We start from the raw sequence: 23,405 nt of genomic DNA on the forward strand, positions 1-23,405 counted from the left end.
GCATTTGATGATAGGCATCCTGATTTTGCCTTTGATGTTCCAGTGTTAGATTTGGCTTAGCTTCTGATGGCTTCAATCCATTTCAGACCTGAGTTTTACCTACAGCACTTGGCCAGTCATTTTGATACCTTACAATTTCCACCGTGGATGTGCATGAAACAATCATCACTTATCTTGTCAATGGTTATTCCAGGAGATAAGGGTCCAGGCAATGATATTGATATTTTTCTACAGCCTTTAATAGAGGAATTGAAACAGTTGTGGGAGGGTATTGATGTATTTGATGCTTCCAACGGCCAAATATTTAAACTACGGCAGCTTTGTTATGACTATTAATGATTTTTCAGCATATGCCAATTTATCTGGCTGGAGTACAAAGGACGGGTCGCATGTCCTTGTTGTAGAGATTCAACACATTCAATTTGGTTAAAACATAGAAGTAAATTTTGTTACATGGGACATCGTCGATGGTTGGAAGCAAATCATCCGTTTCGATTTCAGAAAGATTTGTTTGATGGTACTATAGAATTGGGATGTGTCCCTATTCCACCTTCTGGAACTGATGTTCATAGACAAATGGATGGCATCAATTACAGCTATGGTAAGCACTCAAAGTCTTCTAAAAAAAGAGGAAGGGATGATGTTGAAAGCTCAATGCATGAAGGGTTACCAGAGGAAGTTAGTATCAATACTATAGATGCAGAGGTGTTTCAAGATCCAGACAATTATTTCGAAGATGAAAATGAGGAAGACACACAGATAGCATCTACACAACAGCCCAGTAAACATTTATGGAAAAAATGAAGTATCTTTTTTGACTTATCTAATTGAAACCATAATTTTATTCGGCACAATCTTGATGTCATGCATATAGAGAAGAATGTTTGTGATAATTTACTTGGAACATTTTTAAATCTTGATGGAAAGAGCAAAGATAACATGAAGGCGCATCTTGATTTAAAAGAAATGGGTATCTGACAGGAGCTTCATCCTAAAATGCTTGCTAATGATAGAATTTATGTGCCTCCTGCATGTTACACAATGTCTACTCGAGAAAATGATAATTTTTTGGGAGTTTTGAAAAATATCAAGGTACCTGATGGATATGCATCAAATATTTCACGATGTGTGCATCAAAGGATCGAAAACTTTCAAATCTTAAAAATCATGATGGTCATATATTGATGCAAGATATCTTTTCAATAGCTTTAAGATTGTCATTGCCGAAACAAATTATTGCAATTGTACTTCGATTATCGTCATTCTTTAAGGCATTATGTTCAAAAGTTATTGATCCTCGAGAACTTGATCAGTTAGAGTCTGATATTGCAATTACACTTTGCCAAATGAAAAAGATTTTTTCTCCTGGATTTTTTACTATTATGGTACATCTGCTCATTCACCTAGCTTCAGAAGTTAAAGTTGGTGGACCGGTACATTATAGATGGATGTATCCTATTGAGAGGTATTATTGCAAACCTTAAATCTTCTGATAATTTTATTAGAAACAACAGTATACTGATATTTTAATAAATATTTAATTCTTGAAAGTATCCTGTGCGTCTTAAAGATTTGTGCGAAATAGAGCCTATCCCGAGGGCTCGATTGCTGAAGGATATATTGCTGATGAATGTTTGACATTTTGTTCAAGATATCTTCAAGGTGTAGAGACTATTTTTAGTCGACCTCAATGGCATAATGACTTTGTGGAGAATGCAGAACTGTAAAATTCTCAACTGCTGAAAAATTCTTGGAAAGAGCTGAAAGTATTGTATTTGATCAAAAATCCTTAGCACAAGCACATCGTTATGTGTTACTTCACAGTGACATAATATCTGACCATCGCAGGTTAGTATATTTAAGGCATAACATCAAGATTTAAATTTTATATTAGATATAATGTTCTAAATGATATATTTATATTTTATGTAGTAAATTTTTAATTTATCAGAGACGAGCCAATCATAACATTCGTCCTAATGCAAGGATTGAACAGCGATGGTTGGTCGAGTTATTTCCTATGTGGCTTTCGAATCAGGTGTGATTTATATTTAATTATGGATACATTAATTTTTGATACATATTTAATATCAGATAACTCAACAGCACTTCATATCATTTTTTTTAGGTATCAAAGATGATGGAGAGAAATAATTCAGATGAACTAATAGCTCTTGCTCGAGGACCTAACAAGATTGTGAATAGATATAACGGTTTCATAATTAATGGCTTTAAATTTCATACTAGAGAATGGAAGAAATTTAGAAAAATACAGAATAGTGGTGTTATGGTGGAAGCGGATGGAAAATCCTATTATGGTGCACTTAAAGATATCTATGAGTTGGATTATTATGAAAAATTTAAAGTAGTATTATTTAGATGTGATTGGTAGATATAAACTCACCAAGGAGTTTGAAACAAGATGCAAATGAATTTACACTTGTAAATTTTTCAAGATTGATACACACTGGTGTGTTATTAAAGGATGACCCATTCATTTTTTCATCTCAAGCTCATCAAGTATTTTATGTATAAGAGCAAAAGATAAAGATTGGTTTACTGTCATCAAAATAAAACCTAGAGACTTATATGATATGGGAAACCAAGTGGAGGATGATGACGATGACACTTATACACAATGTATGCCCTACAATTTTGTGCCAGCTGATGATTTAAATGCTATGACGACGTTGATTAGACAGAATTTAAAGAAACACTACTGCTTGATTGTTACTAGTAATAATTATTTATGATGTATATAATTTACATTAATTATTATATTATTTTACTCCATATATTAACTAATTCTACCTTTATTTATATAAATACTAGGTGACATCATGCGTCGCAGGGACGATATGCTGGTGTGCAATTCCAGTTTTCACAGACAGAGGCCGGTACGTCTTCTTCAGCACAGCAGCCTGAGGCCAGTTCAGCTACATAGCATTCTGAGTCCTGTCCTTCTTCATCATCAGCACAGCACGATCCTCCTGTTCATCAGTCAGATGATGAGATACACGTGCAGGATATATATTATCTTTCATATAATTTTATTTTTATTTTATTTTATATATATTTATGATATCGTTACTTTTATATATTTTTTGCAGACAGATCTGGAAGAGTACGTCCCAGACGCAGATCCACAGTAGTACAAATGTGTGGTAGATGCATGAGGGCGAGAGAATTGTTATGGAGTGCAATCAGCTAGGTCAACCAATTAAGAAAGCTGCCTGCTTATTGACTTCATTTTTGGGGACTGTTGCTCGGAGGCCTCAGCTATGTCTGTTGGGCTATGCAAAATGGAATGACATGCTTCCAACGTACAAAGTTGAGCTCTTCCGAGTTATAGAGGTAATGAATTGATGTTCATACTGTATATTAATTGTTAATCACTTATATAATTTATTTCATTTAACTTTTTTTTATAGAGCAAGTTTGTTCTCCCTCCATCCACTCATGATTTTGTAATGAAGTCTCTCAACCACAAATGGAAAGAATATAGAGCACAATTGAAGAGGGACTATATGAGACAGGGTATGACAGAGGAGGAGGTTGCTAGAATTGTCCTCCTGATGTACCCCCTCATCAGTGGATGGAGTTGGTTCATTATTGGTTCTCCGAGAGAGCACAGGTATATTATCTGCTTATTATCTTTTCTTTTAAATATTTTATAAAAATATTGATTTATATTGTATATTATATATTATATATATAACAAGTTCTTTACTTTATTTTACAGACTTATTCTGCTATTGGTAGCACTGCACGAGCAGCTCAGTCTGTTCCTCATACATCGAGGTCGAAGAGTTATACACGACTCCGACAGGAGTTTGTACGTTCCTTAAACTTTCATAATTAACTTCTAATTTTTATGTTGAAATATTTATATAACTAATATCATTATGTATCATGGACTATGTCTGTATCATGATACTCATATATTTTTTTAAATTGTTATAACTATTTGCTTAAAATTAAAATTATTTGTGTAGGTGGATGAGCATAGGAGGGAACCCGGTAAAGTGGAGTTTTATCGGATGACTCATCCTCATCAGGATGGTACTTTTGTTTGAGATGAGTCGAGAGATTTATATGTACGACATTATTAATATTCTATTTTTTGTAATGATTTTAATTTAATTTTGTTAGCTATTAATGTATAACTCTTATTTTAAAATAAATACAGGAAAGGGCTACATCTCTCATTGCGGAGCGTGACGACGAGTCTGCAGCATCTACGCAGCAGAGCCGTATCGAGGCCGAGGTGTTCACAGAGTTGATGGGACCAGAGCGCTACGGCCAAGTGAGAGGTTATAGAGTAGGAGTCACCCCCACTCAGTTATCTAAGGTTAGTAGATATACGCAGTATGCTGCAGTAGATGCTCAGGATTCACGCGTCCGCAGACTCGAAACGGAGATACAGGAGATTAGACAGAGTCGTGCCGCTGAGATGGAGGAGATGCGACAGAGCCGTGCCGAGATGCAGGCCATGAGGGACAGATTGATCGGCTTACATCTTTATTAGAGATGTATGGCCCATCTCATATAAACACATATTATTAAATATATATTTTTTATTAATTTAATGATCTATATATTTTATTTATAAATATGCAAATCAAGCTTTTCATATGTTTCTTGTAGGCTCCTGGCACATCAGGCATCCGTCGAGACGGCGGCACGCTACGTGGAGACAGCGATGACCATCCACCTACAGATTGACATTATTTTATTTTTATTGTAGTTTATATTTTTTGTATGCTTTTAGTTAGGTTGAACTCTTGATTGTAATGGACGATTAGTACTTTATTTTTATTTATATAAAATAATATCTTTTGGTTTGGTTAAATTTGCTATTGAAGTTTGCTTTTGGTGTGAATGGTGGTGATTGTATAGGTTTATGTTTGAATAATTGATATAATTTTGTACAGGAATGTATGTATTCTTTTTTTTGTATATAAAATCTGTATATTTTTTTTTCTGTTAAAAAAATTAACGATGCTTATAAGAGTCGTTAATAGACTGATTAACGATGCTTATAAGCATCGCTAGTGACTTAATTGCCGACGCTTCAAAAAGCGTCTTGATAGAGTGGAGGATGCGTTGTCATTAACGACGCTAAAAAGTACCGGTAAAATTTAATTTTACGATGCTTTAAAGCATCGTTAGAAAATTTTGCGATGCTTTTAAAAAGCATCGGCGCTGTTCGTCTCTACTCTTACATAGATGATGTTTTCGCGATATTTTTTGAAGCACGTAAAGCTTATTTTCGATGTTTATTAGTATCGTAAAATATTTTTTATAATATTTTTTTTATGATTTTCACTGTAGTGGTAGCATCGAGGAGAAGTGTTGCCCGGTCTTTTGGCCATCGTTGTCGGATGAGGCGGCTGTCAAGGTGGATCTTTTTGCCCAGGCCGTGAGGCCCTCTCTGATTGCTTCCTATTGGACGTCAAGGAGGCCACCCTAGGGTTCGACGCTTCCTGTCGGTTTGGTCGCCTTTCCCTCGAAGTCGACGGATGCCGCAGGAAGCACAAGAAGTCTCATGGGGACTACGGGGAGAAGCCCTTGGGGCACGGACACCCTCCAGCAGCTGCTAACATGTGGGACGAGACCGAGGCGTACTTCCATCCAGTCACTCTGGCGGACATCGATGCCTTGGTTCCTAAGCTTTCGTTCGGCTCGAGTGCACTTGCTTCTTGCCTCACCATTCCCGTCTCTAGAAATGTTGCCGGAGTGAACAAAGATGATGTCCTGGATGCAGCCACAGTTGAAGCGAGTCCAAGCTTTCGGATTGTAAAGAAAGATGTGGTGGAGGGGGAGCAGAGGGCAGAGCAGGTGGCAGAGGAGCAAGCATTGGAAATTGACGAAGTTGGAGCAGGTACTGATTCATCTCTGGATAAAGAACAAGATGACCGTGCATCTTTAAATGGGCTTTTGTGTTCAAAGAAGAGGTTTATTCTCACATCTGAGCGGCCTAACAAGAAACGAAAGCTCTTGGGTGGAGATGCTGGTGGAACGGCTGTTGGCGGAACGACCGTTGATACTTCCTCGGTAGATGCCCGGGCTTGTATATCAACATAGAATTGGCTTTTGGATGGGTGGAGATGCTGGTGGAACGACTGCTGATAGATGCCCGGGCTTGTATTTGTTTAAGAGTTTGGGTTTACTTGTATATCTGATTATATTGGTGTTAACATAGAGCAAACGATATCAACATAGTAATTTAATTTATGCCTTGAAAAAATATAAATATTATGATATATTATCTTTATATTATAAGTAGATATTTTTTTGATAGATAGTTATAAATGCATATCAAATTTGTCATGATATCTCATAAAGATTCTGAATTATGTTGTAATTTATATATTTCTTGACAAGTAGTTATATTAGCATGGTAATTGACTGATCTAACTATATTTGAGCAATATTATTATCATTAATTCTGTACAAATTTGAAAGTATTTTTTCTTACTGATAAATTATTTTTTATATTATCAAATTATATTTTATACAAATTCAACATACTATCTATTTTGATTTATCATGTGCATTATTTATTCTTTATTTTTAATTTTTTTTACCAAAAACTACAAAAGTAGAACATAACCATTAAATTACCATTAAAATAAATATATTCTATAGATCTATTTTATATTATTTTTAATTTTAAATTTATTAATATAATAATAAAAAATATTATTATTATTATCAATTAAATCTTTGTAATGTGAGATTAAATGCTAGTTTATATTATAATAATAAAATAATAGATGAATTTAGAGATGATTTTTTATCTTGGTAGGTAGGATTTTAGAATATTTTTTCTGTACGCCACGTGGGAGACACTCGAGGAGTCTCAATCGGGTAGGGGCTTGAAGCGGCCCAGCTTAGGAGATCGCTGGGGTTTTGTGTTGGGTATTTCATTTCTTTTGTCCGTTTTTGAGACTCGATCGGGTGCGAGGCTAGGGCTAGGGCTGGGGTTTCTGCGGCGGTGATGGGCTGCTGTCGTGGGTCGCGTCCATTAGCGGCGGCCGATGCTAGCGGCGGAAGATGACGGGAAAGGATGCCGGTAGGATCTCTGGCATCAAGGCGACGTCGGAGATCTGGGGGACGCTGGAGGAGCTCCGCGATTAATCGGGCATTTCTCCTTTTCTCAGGTACGGAGATTTTTTCCCCCTTCCTCTCCTTTTTCGGTTAGATTTCTGTATTATTTTGCATGGTTTTTTTATTTTTCGATGGACGCTGGCCTTCTCGGTCCAGAAACCCTAATCTCGTCTCCTCCCGCTGATCATTTCCTCCCTCTCATCGGCGGCCTTCTACGATTGATTTCTTAGCTTTTTTCTCGGGTTCTGTTCTTCAAACTCTGATCCATTTCCTTGAAATCTCTCCGAGACCCGTAGTTTTGCTATTGTATTCTTGTTGACATTTTCGTTTTTGAGGTGATTTTTTCTATGTTTTTTCCTATGTTTGCCTCTGCTTTTTCCATTCTCATGAGCCTCAATGGGGTGGGTTTTTTTCCAAGATCTTCCTCCAGTGTTTTCCTTCCCACAGAAGACGCTGACCTCCTCCCTGCTCTCCTCGCCGCCACCACCCGCCGGTTTCCGCCGTCGCCTTCCTCCCCATCGTCACCGGCGTCTGCCTTCCCCTCCGATCTCCCTCAGGTGCTTTCCTTCACATAAATCAGAGAGAAATGAAAAAAAAAAAAAAAATTACCCCAATGACGACACTCAGATATTATATAACCCCAAGCGTGGGGTTTCGTCTTCCCCTATCTTTTCTCGCCGATCTCCCTCAGGTGCTTAACATAGATCAGAGAGAAATGGAAAAAAAAAAATACCCCAATGACGAGACTTGGATATTATATAACCCCAAGCGTGGAGTTTTCGTTTGTTTTTGGTGTCTGTTGGTTTGATTGCACGATGGTCTTCAGTCGAGCTGTAAAACGGTAGAAAAATGCTTTTGTTAGTTTAAAGCAATAATAAAGGATTGATTATAGCTGGATTATGCTCCGATTGCGTGTGCACTACAGGATTGCTTTCTTTTCTCGATTCTAAATGGGTAAATCTTATGGCTTTAGTTTCTGTTTTCTTTGTGCCGATTGGATTAAGTCAGTTTGCTTAAAAATACTGAATTATGTCTTTCATGATTATAGTTATGTTTATTGAACGCCATCGACTTTGTGATATGGGAACAAAGTATCTGTGATAATTCGGCATGTACTTCGTTCAAACTTGGCCTGATTTTGGCTACTGTGATTATTTGTTAACCAATGATTGATTATCTTTAATTTGCAGGTCAAAAACACAGGAAATCATGACTATCATATGCATCTATGCTTGTATTGCATCAGTTAGCATTAGCACATGTCATGTTAATGCAGTGATAATTATATTATTTATTGATGAATAAACTGCTCTACACATAGTTTTGGGTTTATATGTGTGCCATATCCATGAAATATTTGTATTTATTCATTTTTAAATATAATATTCTCATATCGAGACTGAATAAATTTTAATCTTTCCCTCGGAATTGTATAAGTGTTGTTTATACAGAATTTTCAAATTGATAAGAAACCATATAAACTGTCTAATGTTGCAAACGGGAGAAGAACTTGACTGTTCTCTAAAATTCTGTTACTTTCCTATGGATGAATAAGGTAAAACTTGTACTTTCATGCTTAAAATTTACTCATGGCACTAGAGTGGTGATCTCATCAAATCATACTGATAGAAGTGTCATAATTTTGATGAATTTGGTTTAGTGAACCCAAAAATTTCAAAATCAGTGGATAAAATGACATTATTTTAGATATCTAATTCTCTAATTATGTCATAGTATTAGCTTGTGTGGGGGTAAGCCAGCATTGTCATGTTCTCTGATTGTGCCATAGTAGATTTGTTAGTTTTTATTAGTTCTTTTTTTTCCCTCAATAATATTTAAGAGAAGTGCTTGCACCCATACCTTTGCTGGCTGATGAAGTTATGTTATAAAGGCCTTATGATCCTGCTACTGGAAGTTCTTGATGAAAATTTGTTTGTTGAAATAAGTCCTCAGTCTCAATCATTTAGGAGGAGAAGGTCCAATTCAGATAGCTTCTGACCAGGGTTGAAATGTAATCGAATATGGATCGGATACCAGTATATCCGTATCTATATTTGATTTCTCCTACTATAGAATAGATAATGCTAACAATATATAGCTGTGATGTTGATGATTATGTATAATTATTGGTTTTAGGTTCTCTTGTATGGATATGAGGATTAAAAATTTCTTCTTGGGTTTTGTTGAGGGAAGGATTGGTATTTGAGGTCTGTTTTCTTTGAAAAGCTTTTTTTTAAAAAAAAAAAAATAGACATATGTACCTTATTCACTGTCTTTAATGATTGATTATTTCGGGGACATAGGCAGTTACGGGTTCGTGTCTCATTTTGTCCTTGAAATTAAACACTGGCACATGATTCTTCTTCCCTTATCATGTTGTTGTTGGCACTGATTTTCCTTTTTGATATTTATCTATACTTTTATCTTTTTAATATAATCTCTTTGTTTTTCTGTCATGGTTAGAGGTTCCTCTTCGCCCCATCTGCGCCCTTTACATGTTATATTTATGGCTTTAGTTTCTGTTTTTTTTTGTGCCGATTGGATTAAGTCAGTTTGCTTAAAAATACTGAAATGTGTCTTTCATGATTATAGTCATGTTTATTGAACGCCATCAATTTCGTGATGTGGGAACAAAGGAAGTATCTGTGATAATTTGGCATGTACTTCGTTCAAACTTGGCCTGATTTTGGGTACTGTGATAATTTATTGATCAATGATTGATTATCCTTAATTTGCAGGTCATAAACACAGGAAATCATGACTATCATATGCATCTATGCTTGTATTGCATCAGTTAGCATTAGCACATGTCATTTTAATGCAGTGATAATTATATGATTTATGATGCATGAATTGATTGATGAATAAACTGCCCTACACATAGTTTTGGGTTTATATATGTGCCATATCACATGAAATATTTGTATTTATTCATTACTAAAAATAATATTCTCATATGGAGACTGAATAAATTTTAATCTTTCCCTCAGAACTGTACGAGTGTTGTTTATACAGAATTTTCAAATTGATAAGAAACCATATAAAATATCTAATGTTGCCAATGGGAGAAGAAATTGACTGTTCTCTAAAATTCTGTTACTTTCCTATGGATGGATAAGGTAAAACTTGTACTTCCATGCTTAAAATTTATTCGTGGTACTAAAGTGGTGATCTCATCAAATCATACTGATAGATATGTCATAATTTTGATGAATTTGGTTTATTGAACCAAAAAAATTTCAAAATCAGTGGATAAAATGACATTATTTTAGATATCTAATTCTCTAATTATGCCATAGTCGACAATAAAAATTGCATCCCATGCGATATAAGTGGATATTAGGGATGACATTCCGTGTTGACACGTAAGATTGTAGAATAATCTCCCAGCACGCCATGTGTCAAGTTTGAAAATCTCCACAATAATAGTATAACGATAAATGGATATTAGGGGTGACATTCCATTTTGACATGTAAGATTGTAGAATAATCTCTCAGCACGCCATGTGATAAGTTTTGAAGTTTTCATAATGTTTATTTATTTATGTTTTTTTTTTGTTCTCATATTGTATTATTTCTTCTTTTCTTTCTTCAAGGTTAGAGCGGACGTGCCATCCGAAAGGCCAATGCCAATAATGAGGAGGATGTGGACGGTTGGATCTTTTTATTTGTAAATAATTTTTATATTTTGGTTTAAACTGCATGGATGAAGAATTATAGTGGAGCTGAGCTAGAATGTATTGACAGAAATACAGTTTCATTTGCCTTGAACTGACAAATAAGCATGGATGATCTTGCTAAATCTTTAGATGAGGAGAGTATAAGACTTACTGTTGATGGCATTTTGCCTGCCATCAAAGAAACTGTCGTTGCATTTGGTATATCCATAGATGATCTTGAACAATGCAGGTAAACTCAAGTTGCTTATCTCATCTTATATTATGAAAAATATGCTGTATAAATTCCTTCTGGTTTAACAACTCCTTTTCTTAATTTTTTTTTTAGCTCAGCAGATGCCTCTCATAGTTTTGTTAAGTTCTCAAAATACGCACGCGGATTCAGATGTTTCAGTTTTGTTTAACGTCATAACTTATTTATCCTAGAAACACATTCTCGTTATAAGTATATAGTTTGAGCAGTTGGTACACAAAAACTTGTGTGTACATTTTCTATGACATGTTTGAGGGTCTAAATATAACACTATCCCATGAGATTCTGATTTATTTGGTTTTTGAATTAGAGATGTATGAGATTTGGGCTAAGACCTAATGTTAGAACTCAGAATGCTAGGCCTTCAATGATGTATTTTTCTATTGACATATGTTGGCTTGCAAGACTGACAAGGAGGTGCATCAATTGGTCATCCAATAGAGCTAAAAATATAATCTACAATTGTACCCTCAGTCTCCACAACACAGGTACATCAGCATTTTGGGTTCATGTCAAATTTAATATAATAATGTCCAACTGGCTCACAACATACCTTCTAATTGGATAAAAGCATAAATGTGTGAGCTATTATTCTCATGACTTTCTGTAATCTTTGTTTGTGGCTTTTCTTCTTTAACTTTTTTTTTAAAAAAATATTCGGACTCTTTGTTTTTATAATAATTACAGTTACTCTAATTGAAGTTTTTTGATTATCTAGAGAAAAAAAAAAGTATGTATGTTTATTTATATTAAATTATTGTAATTTTTTTCCCCTCTCTCTCTCTCTTTGCAGTCTGCTAGCACCATATATTTTTCTAGTCTTTTTGGAGAAGTAATGTCAAGGGGTCCAGGGTTATCATTCTTGACATCCATTTGTTTGAGGCTAAGGTGGACTGCTCCTATTATTGTTGTATGGGTTGATCTTAAAACTCAGGTACTATGCCTAATGGCAAGAGATGGCATACCTGAAGAACAAGCCAAAAACAAAATTAATGCTCAGACTGCATTGGACTAGAAGAAGACAAATTAAGGCAGATATAGTCATCAATAACTCAGGCACAATTGAAAAAATAAAACTGAGGTTCCTAACCATGTTACCAGGCCTTTGGCATAAAAGGAACTCATACTCTCCAGAGAAGGTGTTCTCTGGTGTTTTAGTGGTACAGAAAAAATTTTAAAGTGATGATGAGCGTTATCTGGCAGTGGACTTCTCTTATCAATCACACTTGCTCAAAATAAGAGAGAAATATTTGTGTAATTTATATTTAATTTATTGAACTAGTTTGGTATAAGCTTTGCAATTGTGTTTTTTTTACAATATTTTTTAGAATAAAGTACAAAAACATTCCTCAAGGTCATTTTTACTTATATTCTCTATACTTTAAAAAATGTTAAATTGCTTCCTAAAATTTTGAAGCGTTCCAACGAGATCCTTTTATCTATCTTCATTAATGAAATTTTATCACATAACTATCATATGATATTATTATTTATAAAATGATAAAAATATTTTTATGTTTATCTTTTTTTTTTTTCTTCTTCTTCTCGATTGATCTCTTTTTTCTCCTTTAATTATTTTCGTCTATTCCTCCACCATCTCTCCTTCCTTCTTCTTTTTCGATTGATCTTTTTCACCACCTCTTTAAGATGCTAACCTCTCTCTCTTGGATCTATTGGATCTTCTCCAACTCCATTATGGTACATCAGTTGGGATTATGAATGAAGGCATTCGAAATCGCAACCATCGGGCTCGATTGGTCCTTCGTATGCATCTATTTTGGTAGCTCGCTTGCCAGCCCTTGGTTCGTCACTGTTAATATTGTCATTGACAGTCCGTTTGCCGGTCCTTATCTTTAAAAAAGGTATTTTGTAGGTCTAGGACATCTGTGTTTAATCTTGATGACAATAGATTATCTCGATTTTTTCACTGTTAGTTCTCACGCCGAATAAATGAGTGAAAGTTGAATTTGCTGTTCCTTCAAATCATCCATGTTTTATAGGTTTATTCAAATCAGTCAAGCTGTGATCTGATAAACTATTTTGCATCTATGAATCTTGTGCTTTGGTGTCTTTTTTACATTTAAGACCCTCACCAGTGCTTAAAGTAAGCTTTACATCATTCTCAGGATCAGAGCTGCAAGTTCTACTAGGTGTAACTGTAACTCTAGATGATGAATCAGCAAAATTTTTCTTTCTTGATCTTTCAGAATCTTCACTATCAATATATACATCTGTCGGAAGTTGTAGGTCAAATATTCTTCTAGAAAATTTTTGCAGCTTAGAGTCAAAAAATTAAGCATCTTTTAGAGAGTCTCCATTTTTTATTGGAATAGCATCAGATTGTACATTATTTTCCTTCAGAAAGTTTAAGGACATCCTCATGTCATCAGCTCTTGCAAAAGTTGATCTGTCATAACTAGTATTCGCAGGTGAGACATCTGCCATATCTTTTTAGTTCTTTTACATGGCATTTGAGATAAAAAAGAATTTGACTGAGATGTATCAGACGGTACAGAGCATCTGTGCAGCCTCTTCTTTTGATGCTCATCCATCAGATCTTTCTGTATTTATAAAGACAGTGTAGTTTATAGACCTAGATTGTAGAATAAGACTACAATTTTAGTGACGATAAACTTACAGTATTAAATAATTAATTTATTTATTATGAAGAAGACAAAAAGAGAAATTGAGGTGTCTACGAAGAAATGGACTGCCCAACTACCATATACTATTGCAAAAGAAAAATAGGAGAGAGAAGTAGAAAAGAGGTTTCATCATCGCCTCAATAGAAAAGATACTACAAGATAAAGAGAAGAATGCATTCAAAACAGAGAGGTCTTAAATAACAGCCATGTCATATTGTGGAAGAGGGCAGCTCTTGATAGCACCAAAGCACCAACTTGCCAACTCTTCTTGGTTCCTCCATCAAGTCTCATAGGTGAGCAGAATATTGGGTTGAAAACATAGCCGTTCAATGAATCAAGCAGCTTGAGTATGTCTCTAGATTTAACTTGAGACAAGCAGGAATCAAGTTCAGTGACAAGCATAAACCAAGTAGAAGACTTGTATGCATCAAAAAGAGGATTTGATGCCATTTAGGTGATAGTGATAATTTTGAGAAAAATAAAGACGGCAAATATCATTGTGACAAAACCCTACAAAAATATTATAAATTCTTTGAGCAAAAAAACTTCAACAGAATAATTCTGATTTGCAAGATTTCAAAACACAAATATCATAAAAAAGTATTACTTTAGGAATAAAGAACAGAATGATGAACAAGTTTCTTACCTTCGAACATAAAAAGGACACAGACAAGAGGCGAGAGGCTCAGATTCACCTTCGTGCCATCATCCCACTTTTGCATTATTTGTCCACAATGGTAGTAGAGGTTGTCAGGGGAGTCTCACAATAGTCGCAAAAGAAAAATACTGGGAGGAATCTACGAGAGCTTCATCATCAATGCCTCTAGAGAAAGATAGAGCAAGACATACATAGAGAGAGGTATGGGAATTAAGAGCTGAGTTCGGACAATCTCGATTCATGACCAAGGAGACAACCATCATCATGGAAGGCACTCTGGCTTGCCCACAAGAATTTTTCAGGACATCAATGGTCGTCCTGCTTTTCGCCACCATCATCGCGAAGCCGCCCATCACGAAGTCCACAGCCATCTTTCTTGATGGCCTTGTCGCCACCTTTCTCACTACTTTAGTGGCGGCTCCGATCGAAGCCACCATCCTCCTGTCATCCTCCTCCCTCTAAAAAAAAAAATTTCAGTCTTCGTGTAGAGGGCATTTTTGTCCATTGAGACGGCAAGCAGACACCGTCAAGGTTTAAGTGACCGTTAGGATCTCTTAGGAACATTTCGAAATCTTAGGGATCTGTTTGATACTTTTTAAAGTACAAAAGATATAAGTAAAAATAGTTTAAACTTAAGAGGATGTTTCTGTAATTTATCCTATTTTTTAAGGTGAACCAAAACATCTTGTATTTTGCTGTACTGCTCAATCTAAGTAGGGTTGTATTTTGTTGTTTCTCTTGGAGTCTGCCTACTGATTCAAAAACAATCAGGCACTTAGTTTCTCAATTGAGTTGATTTACATTTTCATCTGTATTTAACAATTTGAACACTAAGACAACTCTTCTTTGATCATGCTACGTTGAATCCTTCAGTTTCTTTCTTGAGCTAATTTACTTTTTTTCCCTTTTCAATCAGTAGTGAACATGTTGAAATATATCAGTGCAGATAGAGATAAGATGTAATTGAAAGTCAGAGCTTCACCCCCTATCCGCATCCAGGACTAGAGATGTGGACAGTTGGATGGCCCTATACTTTGCAGTCAGGAGAAATAGAAAAATTAGCCCATCCTAATTGTCATTATATATCCATTTGAAAATTTAATTTCAATCAAGAGATTAGGGATGGTGGAGTTTAGTTTTGCTTTTTTTTTTTTTATATAATATTTACATATATTAATCAAAACTATCATAACTGTATTAGTACAATGAATACTTTGATCGATTGTTGCAGGTCTTAGTTATCAATGAGATGCATATATACACTTCATTATTAATTTGTGGAATAAATTTCTCCTACTATATAATAGATAATGCTAACAATAGTAGTGATGTTGATGATTATGTATACCAACATTAAAACCACTATTATTCTTTGATTATTTTGTGTGTAGTTCTATTATAAATAATTAAGGATAATGAACATGCAGGACATCATAATCAAGGACTCCATTTTCATCATCGATAATAAAAATTGCATCCCATGCGATATAAATGGATATTAGGGATGGTATTTCATATTGATATATAAGATTATAGAATAATCTTCTAGCGCATCTCATGTCCAATTTGGAAGTCTCCACAATAATAGTAAAACCATAAATGGAATTGGAGGTGATATTCTGCCAGCACGCCACGTGTCCAGTTTGAAATTCTCCACAATATTTATTTATTTATGTATTTATTTTTGTTCCTGCACTATGTTCTTTTCTCTTTTCTTTCTTCGAGGCTGGAGCAAACATGCCTTTCAGAAGGCCAATGCCAATGATATGGAGGATGCGGACAGTCGGACGAGCCCTACTACATTCTAAATACTGTGACTTATTAATTTCTTAACAATTTTATTGTTTCAATTCGTTTTGATTTAAACTATTATTTTGAATATTTGATTTATTTTTTTGTTTGCTCCAATTAAACTATAAACTAAATTATTATGTTTATAGTTTATTTTTTATTGAAATCTATTATTATAATAGCTATGTTTTTGGATTTGCAAAATCAATAGATCCGGACATCGCTCGGCCACTATGCTAGTAATAATAGTAAAGCGATACATGAGTATTAGGGGTGTCATTCTATGTTAATACGTAAGATTATAGAATAATTTTGCGTAAAGTCACATGTCAAATTTTATTTTTTATATTTTTTAAATAAAAAATATAAATATAAATAATATGATAAAAAATAAAAAAATATTTTAAATTATTACTATCTATATAATAATACTAAAACGATAAACGGATATTGAGGTGACATTCCATATTGATACATAAGATTATAGAATAATCTCCCAATCACCACGTGTCAAGTTTGAAAGCCTCCATGATATTTATTTATTTTTTTGTTTCTACAGTGTATTATTTTCTCTTTTCTTTCTTCGAGCCCCTCTCGGGTTGCCTCATTTCTTTTCTTAATTTCTTTATTTTTTCTCTATTTTTTTCGTTCTCACGGGTCCCAATTAGTTGGAAGGCTTCGATTGATCAGAACGGACATGGGGCAGGTGGACCCTTAGTGAATCGCCACCCGAAAGATCAATACCTTCGTCTTATTGACCCTCTTTATCGATGAGTCTGTCAAATGGGATCCCAATGCAGAGGATGTGGACAGTCTTACACTTTGCTGCCGAACTGGATTCGGAGGAGTGCATTTGGATATCGGTGATGCTGGAGCGGACGTGGGATGGGTGAAGAGAGTATGGTCGTAGGTCCAGATGTGACGGAAGCAGAGCATTAATTTTTCATTGATGATTCTATTGATTTTTCACATATGAATTATAAAAATTAAAAAAAATATTTTTGAAGCTCCGATCTTTTCGTACAAATCACAAAATAATAAAAAATAATTTTCAAATCATACGTGTTACGTATAGTAAAGAGTAAAAAATATATGTATATATTTTTGGAGTTTCAACTTCTTCGTATGAATCATAAAGTAATAAAAAAAAAATTTCAGATCTCAAATACTATGCAAAATCAATAGGTCCGGGTATCGTCCAGTCATCGTGCTAGTTTTCTTTTTTAGCCAGAAAACAATATTAACGTTGATTGGATCATGGATTTATTAGAAATTTTTTTATTAACGTAAGTCCCAGGGATATTTACCAAAAAAAAAAAAAAAGTGCGAGTGCTTTTTTTTTTTTTTTTAGTTACCAGCAAAGTAAGGTGGCAGAGGGGCATTTTCTTTTTAAAAATTCCGCATAGAAATTTCTATGGCCACGTCCTGAGAGAATTATTCCCACATCCCGCAAACTTTTGTCACGCCTGGCGTATGTATAAGCCCCATCGGAATGACTCGGACCTCCTTTAAGAGAGAAAAACCCTAGCACCCAGACTTCCGCATTCTAGGGTTTCATCAGTTCCATCCCCAAATGGTACTCTTCTCCTCGATCACCTCCTTTTCCTTCCTGTCCTCAACTCTATCTCCTCATCTCGTCTCTTAATGCTCTTAATGCTCTGGGTTTTCTTGTTCTTTCGTTGTCCTCGCAGGCGGATTCTCCTCGCAGAAGGTAAGACCCTAGTTTCTGTTCCTTTTCTCAGCTGAGCTTTTTGTTTTTTAATTCAGTGTTTTATGGTTCGGATTTCTAGGGTTTGGGATTTGTTCCCATTGTTTTCGCTGCTTTTGGTCCCAATTTCTTGAAATTTATTAGGGTTTGGGCCGCTTTTTGTCTTCGTTTTCTGGTTTGTTGATGGTTCTATTTCATCCGGAATGATGTTTGGCTATGCAAGAATTAGCGTTTTTTGACTGCTATCGTCATTCATATCATCTATTTATGAACTAATTTTTTTTAGAAAAAAAAGGGTCATTACCCGCTATGTTCCCGGCGATCCAGGGTCCTGGGAGGGGCGAAGTGGGAATTTTGGGGACAAAATCCCATAGGGAAAAAAAGGGCTTAGTCCAGTCTGTAATTCAATGTTTTTGGTGGTTGTACTGATGCAACTCACGAATCCCATGGGATTTTGGGCCCAATCATTCAAACAGGCCCTTAGACGCAATTTATGCCATCATCATCTTGGATTGGGACAAAATAATCATTGGTTAGATGATATTGGTATTTTCCCATGCTGGTTCTGGACTGCATGCTTTTTACTTTTTCCTTTTCTTTCCTTTTTTTTTTTTTGGGGGGGGGGTGGGGGGGTTTGAATTGCTGATAATTAATAAGGCAGACATGCAATTTTGTTGGACAATGGTGCAACTTTGCAATGTATGCTTTATTGTCAGATTACGTATCAGACATTGCCTCAATTTGAACTAGTTTCTTCTTTTAAAATTAGGCTGGATGTGATGTAATCTGTGTTTCTTGTTTGGCTTAAATGATACTTAAAAATGATCATGTGGTCTGCATGTGCATATGGCTTTTTCAGCATGGGAATTGACATATTTGCTGATATCTAGTCATGGGAATCTCCTTGATTTTATGAGCTTTTTTATTATTTCATTAAGTATACATATAGATCTCTGGTTGTTGAGAGTGCTCGTTAGAACTAGCATTAGTCTTTAGTGAGTTTTGTTTATTATCTTAATTTTCTGAATCCGATGACTCATATGTGCTTATATATTTGAGTTTCACTTTCTTTAGTCACCCTTTAGATTTAGCACTTCTATTGCTTTCATCTGATCATTATACCATCTCTCACACCATCCCTTCCTTGTTGGCTGATTCCATATGACTCATGGCAATCTTTAGTTTTCCTCTTAGATGTTCTTTATGGATGATCAACATTGAGTTCAAGAAGCATAATCATGGAGGGAGAGCAGCAATGAGCTTGGGGGGGAGGGGCATTTGTGTCAGAAACTTTAGTGGAGCATGTACATCATCAACATATTAATTTGGTTTACTTTCTGAATGCATTCTTTGATTCTTTGATACTTGTTTTATTTGTAAATGAGATTATAGATTTAGTTATATTCTAATGTGTTAGCCATCAGGCCTCTTTGGTACAAAATTACCCGCATAATAAACAAACCCGACCATTTTTCTCGAGAGGGGGAGAAAAAAAAGGACAAATATCCCCCGCCTGCGAGCCCTGACCAGTAGAACGTCTTAGAATCCCCAAAGCAAACCCCAATCCCCTCATTCGTTCTTGAACCCCTCTCAATTAACATTCCCATGACCAGGCTTTGAGACCACCGCTGTGAATCTAAAGGAGAGAAAGAAGAGAAGAAAGAATTGAAGGTATCCTTTATGCACTTCTTTCTCTCAAAACCTGTCGGTTGGATAGCTGAAATCTTCCCCGATACCCGAAAATACGGTGAGAATCGAAGGTATCCTCCTCTCTCTCTCACTCCAATCTTTCTACGCACTTCTTTCTTGGATTGCACAGCTGAAATCCATCTTTTTTTTGGATCATATAGTTGAAATCTTCCCCAATGCTTGGTAGTATCCGTCTTTCTTGGATCGTACAGCTGAAATCTTCCTTGATGATCGGCGGATGCAGCGTGCATTTTCTTCCGTTGTCGTCCATGGCGTGTGTTCCATTTCTTCGATCTATCTATCGTAGGCACGGCATGTCGAATCAGGTATACTAACTCTCTATCTCTCATCTTAAATCCCTTGATTTTATAAACCTATTATTGTTGAATTCTCCTTGAGTTATGTTGAGTTTATAGGATTTTTGGGACAAAGCTCGGGATAAACCCTGTTACTGTTGAGTTTATAGGATTTTGGGATAAAGCTTGAGTTACGCGGTGTCATAGGTGTTCCTTATAACATCAAGTACTTTGAAAGAAGACAGATAATTCTAATTACGGAGAATTTTTTTAAAAAAATTAGAGAAGATGGTTCTTCAGATATTTACGAAGGAGACACTAGAAGAATCGAGTCAAAGTTGCCGTTAGACGTATACGACACAGATACATAAGATTGTGGAAAGTAAGCTATTAACTTTAGCTTAATTACTAAAATTTATTCATCTTAAATCTTAAATTTATTTTTCTCTTTTTCAAACTGAACGTAAATGCCAATTTGAAATTGTACTGAAAATTATCTGATATTGCGGAGAGCCTGAATGCGTCGTAATGAGATTTATGGATGAAGGCCAACTATCAAATCTCATTGGTATTAACCTCTAATCTCTTCTAATGTTAGTCAGAGCACACTACAATTTCACTTTGAAGATTAGGTAATCTTAACAGTATGATCGCCAATTATGGATATCATGAGTGCTAATGTTATGTTGGTCTGGTGTAGCATTAATGATTCTTCATATTTTGGTCCTCAAAACATCGAAGCATTTAGCAAGCTTGGCTTACAGACCCCTTGCTACACCATTCTTTAAGAAATCTCTTGTGACTTAGAAATGTCAAATGGTAGAAATATATGTTTGTGTTTTTGTGATAAAATTTGTAGAACCTCCAACTTTTGAAGCATTCTAAAGAAAAAAATAATGAGAACATCACATTGATTTCACAGAAAATTACTTTCTACTAATTAATTATTCATGAGCAGCCACATAGCCTTGATAAGACTTGATAGCTGCTTCTTGTGTCATCTAATTCTAGAGTCTAACAAGCTTTTTCTTTTTAATTCTTGATTTTAAAAAAGACACATACTTACAAGCCAGTGCAAAAATAATCATAGACTCCAAGCAAGGTCACATTAGCAGTTTGGTCACATGTACATGTCACATTTTGGTAGAATGTTGGTATGAGTTGATTAATGGTATCGACATGGTATGCTCCCCACTAGATGCTGATGCACTACCAATATGCTACAATATGCTCAGAACAAGATGGTACAATCTATTACACTAAACCATGCTCTAAAATATCTAAAGACCTTTATAATTGTCTCCGAAAAGACATCAACCTTGTTTAAATTATTTAACCACAATGATAATGATGAGAAAAGTAGATAATTCGATTATATCAAGTTGTTTTTAAGGAACACCTAAAACAGTGCTTTACCCTTGGATTTATCAGCTATCCTTCTTCCCTTATGTTTACACCTTGCCCCCTAGATTGAACTTTGGTGGCCATCATATTTTAGAATTAAAAAAAACTATGATATTCCTTAAGCCAGTACTTGGTTGGAAAACACAGTTCGCATAAATCTAGAATATGTCTTTTTCTTACTAAATGGCTTTTAGAGGCATGCATAAGCTAGAAATAGTCAAGAAATAGTCATGTAAGTCAAACATACTAGTGCAGAATATTCCAAACAATGGCTTTCATAAGCTATTCCTATCAAAACTCTCATTTATGTCTGCCTCCTATAGCTATTTCTATCACAAACAGCCCTGTTTTTTATTTTGTCACGGACAGGAACACCCCTCAATCCAAAGCCATTTCAACAAATGTGGCAAACAAAAATAGGCATAGCATATGGCATGACCATTCTATAAACATAACTATCCCAACAAGCATAATCCTATTCTATATTTTTCTTGTTCCCGAAGCAAAGGTTGTCTTTGGTTTTGGATTAGGATGGGACAACACTCCTTTAATCTAGTTGTTCCAACTGCCAACCTTTTAGCATAAAATAGTTTATTGTGGATTAAAGTGGATTATCGATCATTTAATCTATTTATTACAGGTTTACCAAACAGGGCTTAAGATTTTACCTGCGTTACACAGAGATTTTCTGTTCTTTTTTGATATTCTTTGAAGCAAAGTGACGTAACATTTTTGCAATTTTACATTTTTTCTTTGTTATCATGTGTTCTTTTCTTTTTAATCTATGATTTCGGGTTGATAAACAATTAATATTGGCCCGCTAATATTCTGAAGCATATATTAGAATTGAGATCTAACCCTTCGTCTGCAATTCCTGAAAGTTATTATTTTTATTACTATGTTGGTGAACCATTGCATGATTTCTTTTTTTCATTCCATTGGTATTTAAATAGTTTCTTTTGTGTTTCTTCTAGGACTAAGGAGATAGTGGGAAATTTATTTTGCTCAAGAAATGAGCCAAAAAAAAAAAGAAAAAAAGTCAAATTTATTTAAAGTAGAGATTTCATCCAATTTATATATTTCAGAACTCAACCATTTTAGTGGCTGAGTGGTCATGAGATGAACAAAGATCTCAATCTATGTCTGGATGGTTAGGAAGAGCTGTCACAGTGCAAGCTGAACAATTATACAATTGTAGTAATGCTGATATTAACTTCATGTTAGCAAAATAAAATGATTATTAAGTACCTAAAAATTTTAACTAAAGATTTTAACTAAATGAGAACAAGGCCCACTCAACATTTTCAGGTAACATTTGCTGATATACTATTGGAATTGTTGTTGTTGATCTCTGGATCGAAGTTGAGATCTATATAGTCAGAAGTTGAGGTCCATACAGTCGAGATGAACGATGGTAGAATTTGCAGAGTTCTCTAGCTGGACCTACAAAAAAAAAATCTTTTATCGAAAAGATTTTCGACGAAACCCTCTTAATGCTCAAGCCAGTGAAAATCAATGAACAATGAGAGAGAATGAGAAGGGCTTGAACCTGATCTGAGGTCCCTACCTTCCTTTATTTATAGGAGGCATAAGGCCTTTCCCACCATGGATAGCCAGAAAGATTGCGCAAGTGATGACTATGCTCCACATGCGATACATGTGTTGTCGCTGGCAGTTTCAGACACCCTATCCATGCCATTGGGATTGGATTTCAATCCTAAGCATAACTATCACTGAAAATCACAGTCGGACGAGATCATGCCTCCAGCTCATCCGGTGCTGAGGTGACAAGGCCGGTTGTGCCTAAACTGAGTTCTTTCCGATTTTTGCCGAGGTTGGTGGAATATTCCCCACATTAGAAATTAATAAGGCAAAGAGATATGTTGGACCTATTTGGTATCTGCTTCATACTGAAACTATAATGAAACTCCCCAATCTGAGATAAAAATTTTATATCTAGCTTGAGCTTTTGTTTGTTTTACCAACAAAGTATGAAAAATAAAAAAAAAACAAGATCACACACATTCATTGGAATTTCCTTCTTTTCACTCTGGGATGTAATTTAATTAGATGATCCGCAAACTTAAGTTTGAAGAAGTATAATGTATAAACTATAACGCACCCATGTGCAGCAGTTCTTCCTTCTTGGCAGACACCACTGCAACAACTCA

At 35.2% G+C, this 23,405-nt stretch overlaps 2 protein-coding genes and 1 long non-coding RNA gene across 8 annotated transcripts in view; all 3 read left to right on the forward strand.

The window, feature by feature from the left end:
• The window catches only part of LOC140857439 (uncharacterized), a gene marked incomplete at its 5' end in the record, with an annotated part of 41,501 nt that extends 36,722 nt beyond the window's left edge, over positions 1-4,779 (forward strand). Inside the window, 6 exon segments of one of the 6 annotated variants that reach the window (XR_012140915.1) lie at positions 2,833-3,354; positions 3,432-3,634; positions 3,743-3,835; positions 3,996-4,097; positions 4,190-4,532; positions 4,648-4,779. Coding sequence is in view for 2 of the 6 variants with exons in the window: in XM_073256274.1 (XP_073112375.1) it covers positions 2,833-3,152 (320 nt within the window). 6 annotated transcript variants of the gene reach the window in all.
• A 256-nt stretch (positions 4,780-5,035) lies between these two features.
• On the forward strand, positions 5,036-6,380 carry LOC109505428 (uncharacterized). Its single transcript, XM_019847911.3, has one exon. The coding sequence runs from the start codon at positions 5,605-5,607 to the stop codon at positions 6,085-6,087; it is 483 nt and encodes a 160-aa protein (XP_019703470.2). The 5' UTR covers positions 5,036-5,604; the 3' UTR covers positions 6,088-6,380.
• Positions 6,381-17,577: 11,197 nt separating this feature from the next.
• On the forward strand, positions 17,578-19,882 carry LOC109505720 (uncharacterized). The gene is made up of 4 exons (XR_012140912.1): positions 17,578-17,713; positions 17,829-17,848; positions 19,459-19,605; positions 19,696-19,882. It is a non-coding gene; the product is annotated as an uncharacterized lncRNA (long non-coding RNA).
• The last annotated feature ends 3,523 nt before the right edge of the window (positions 19,883-23,405 follow it).

Source organism: Elaeis guineensis, chromosome 4 (assembly GCF_000442705.2).
Source record: "Elaeis guineensis isolate ETL-2024a chromosome 4, EG11, whole genome shotgun sequence".
Lineage (NCBI taxonomy): Eukaryota > Viridiplantae > Streptophyta > Magnoliopsida > Arecales > Arecaceae > Elaeis > Elaeis guineensis.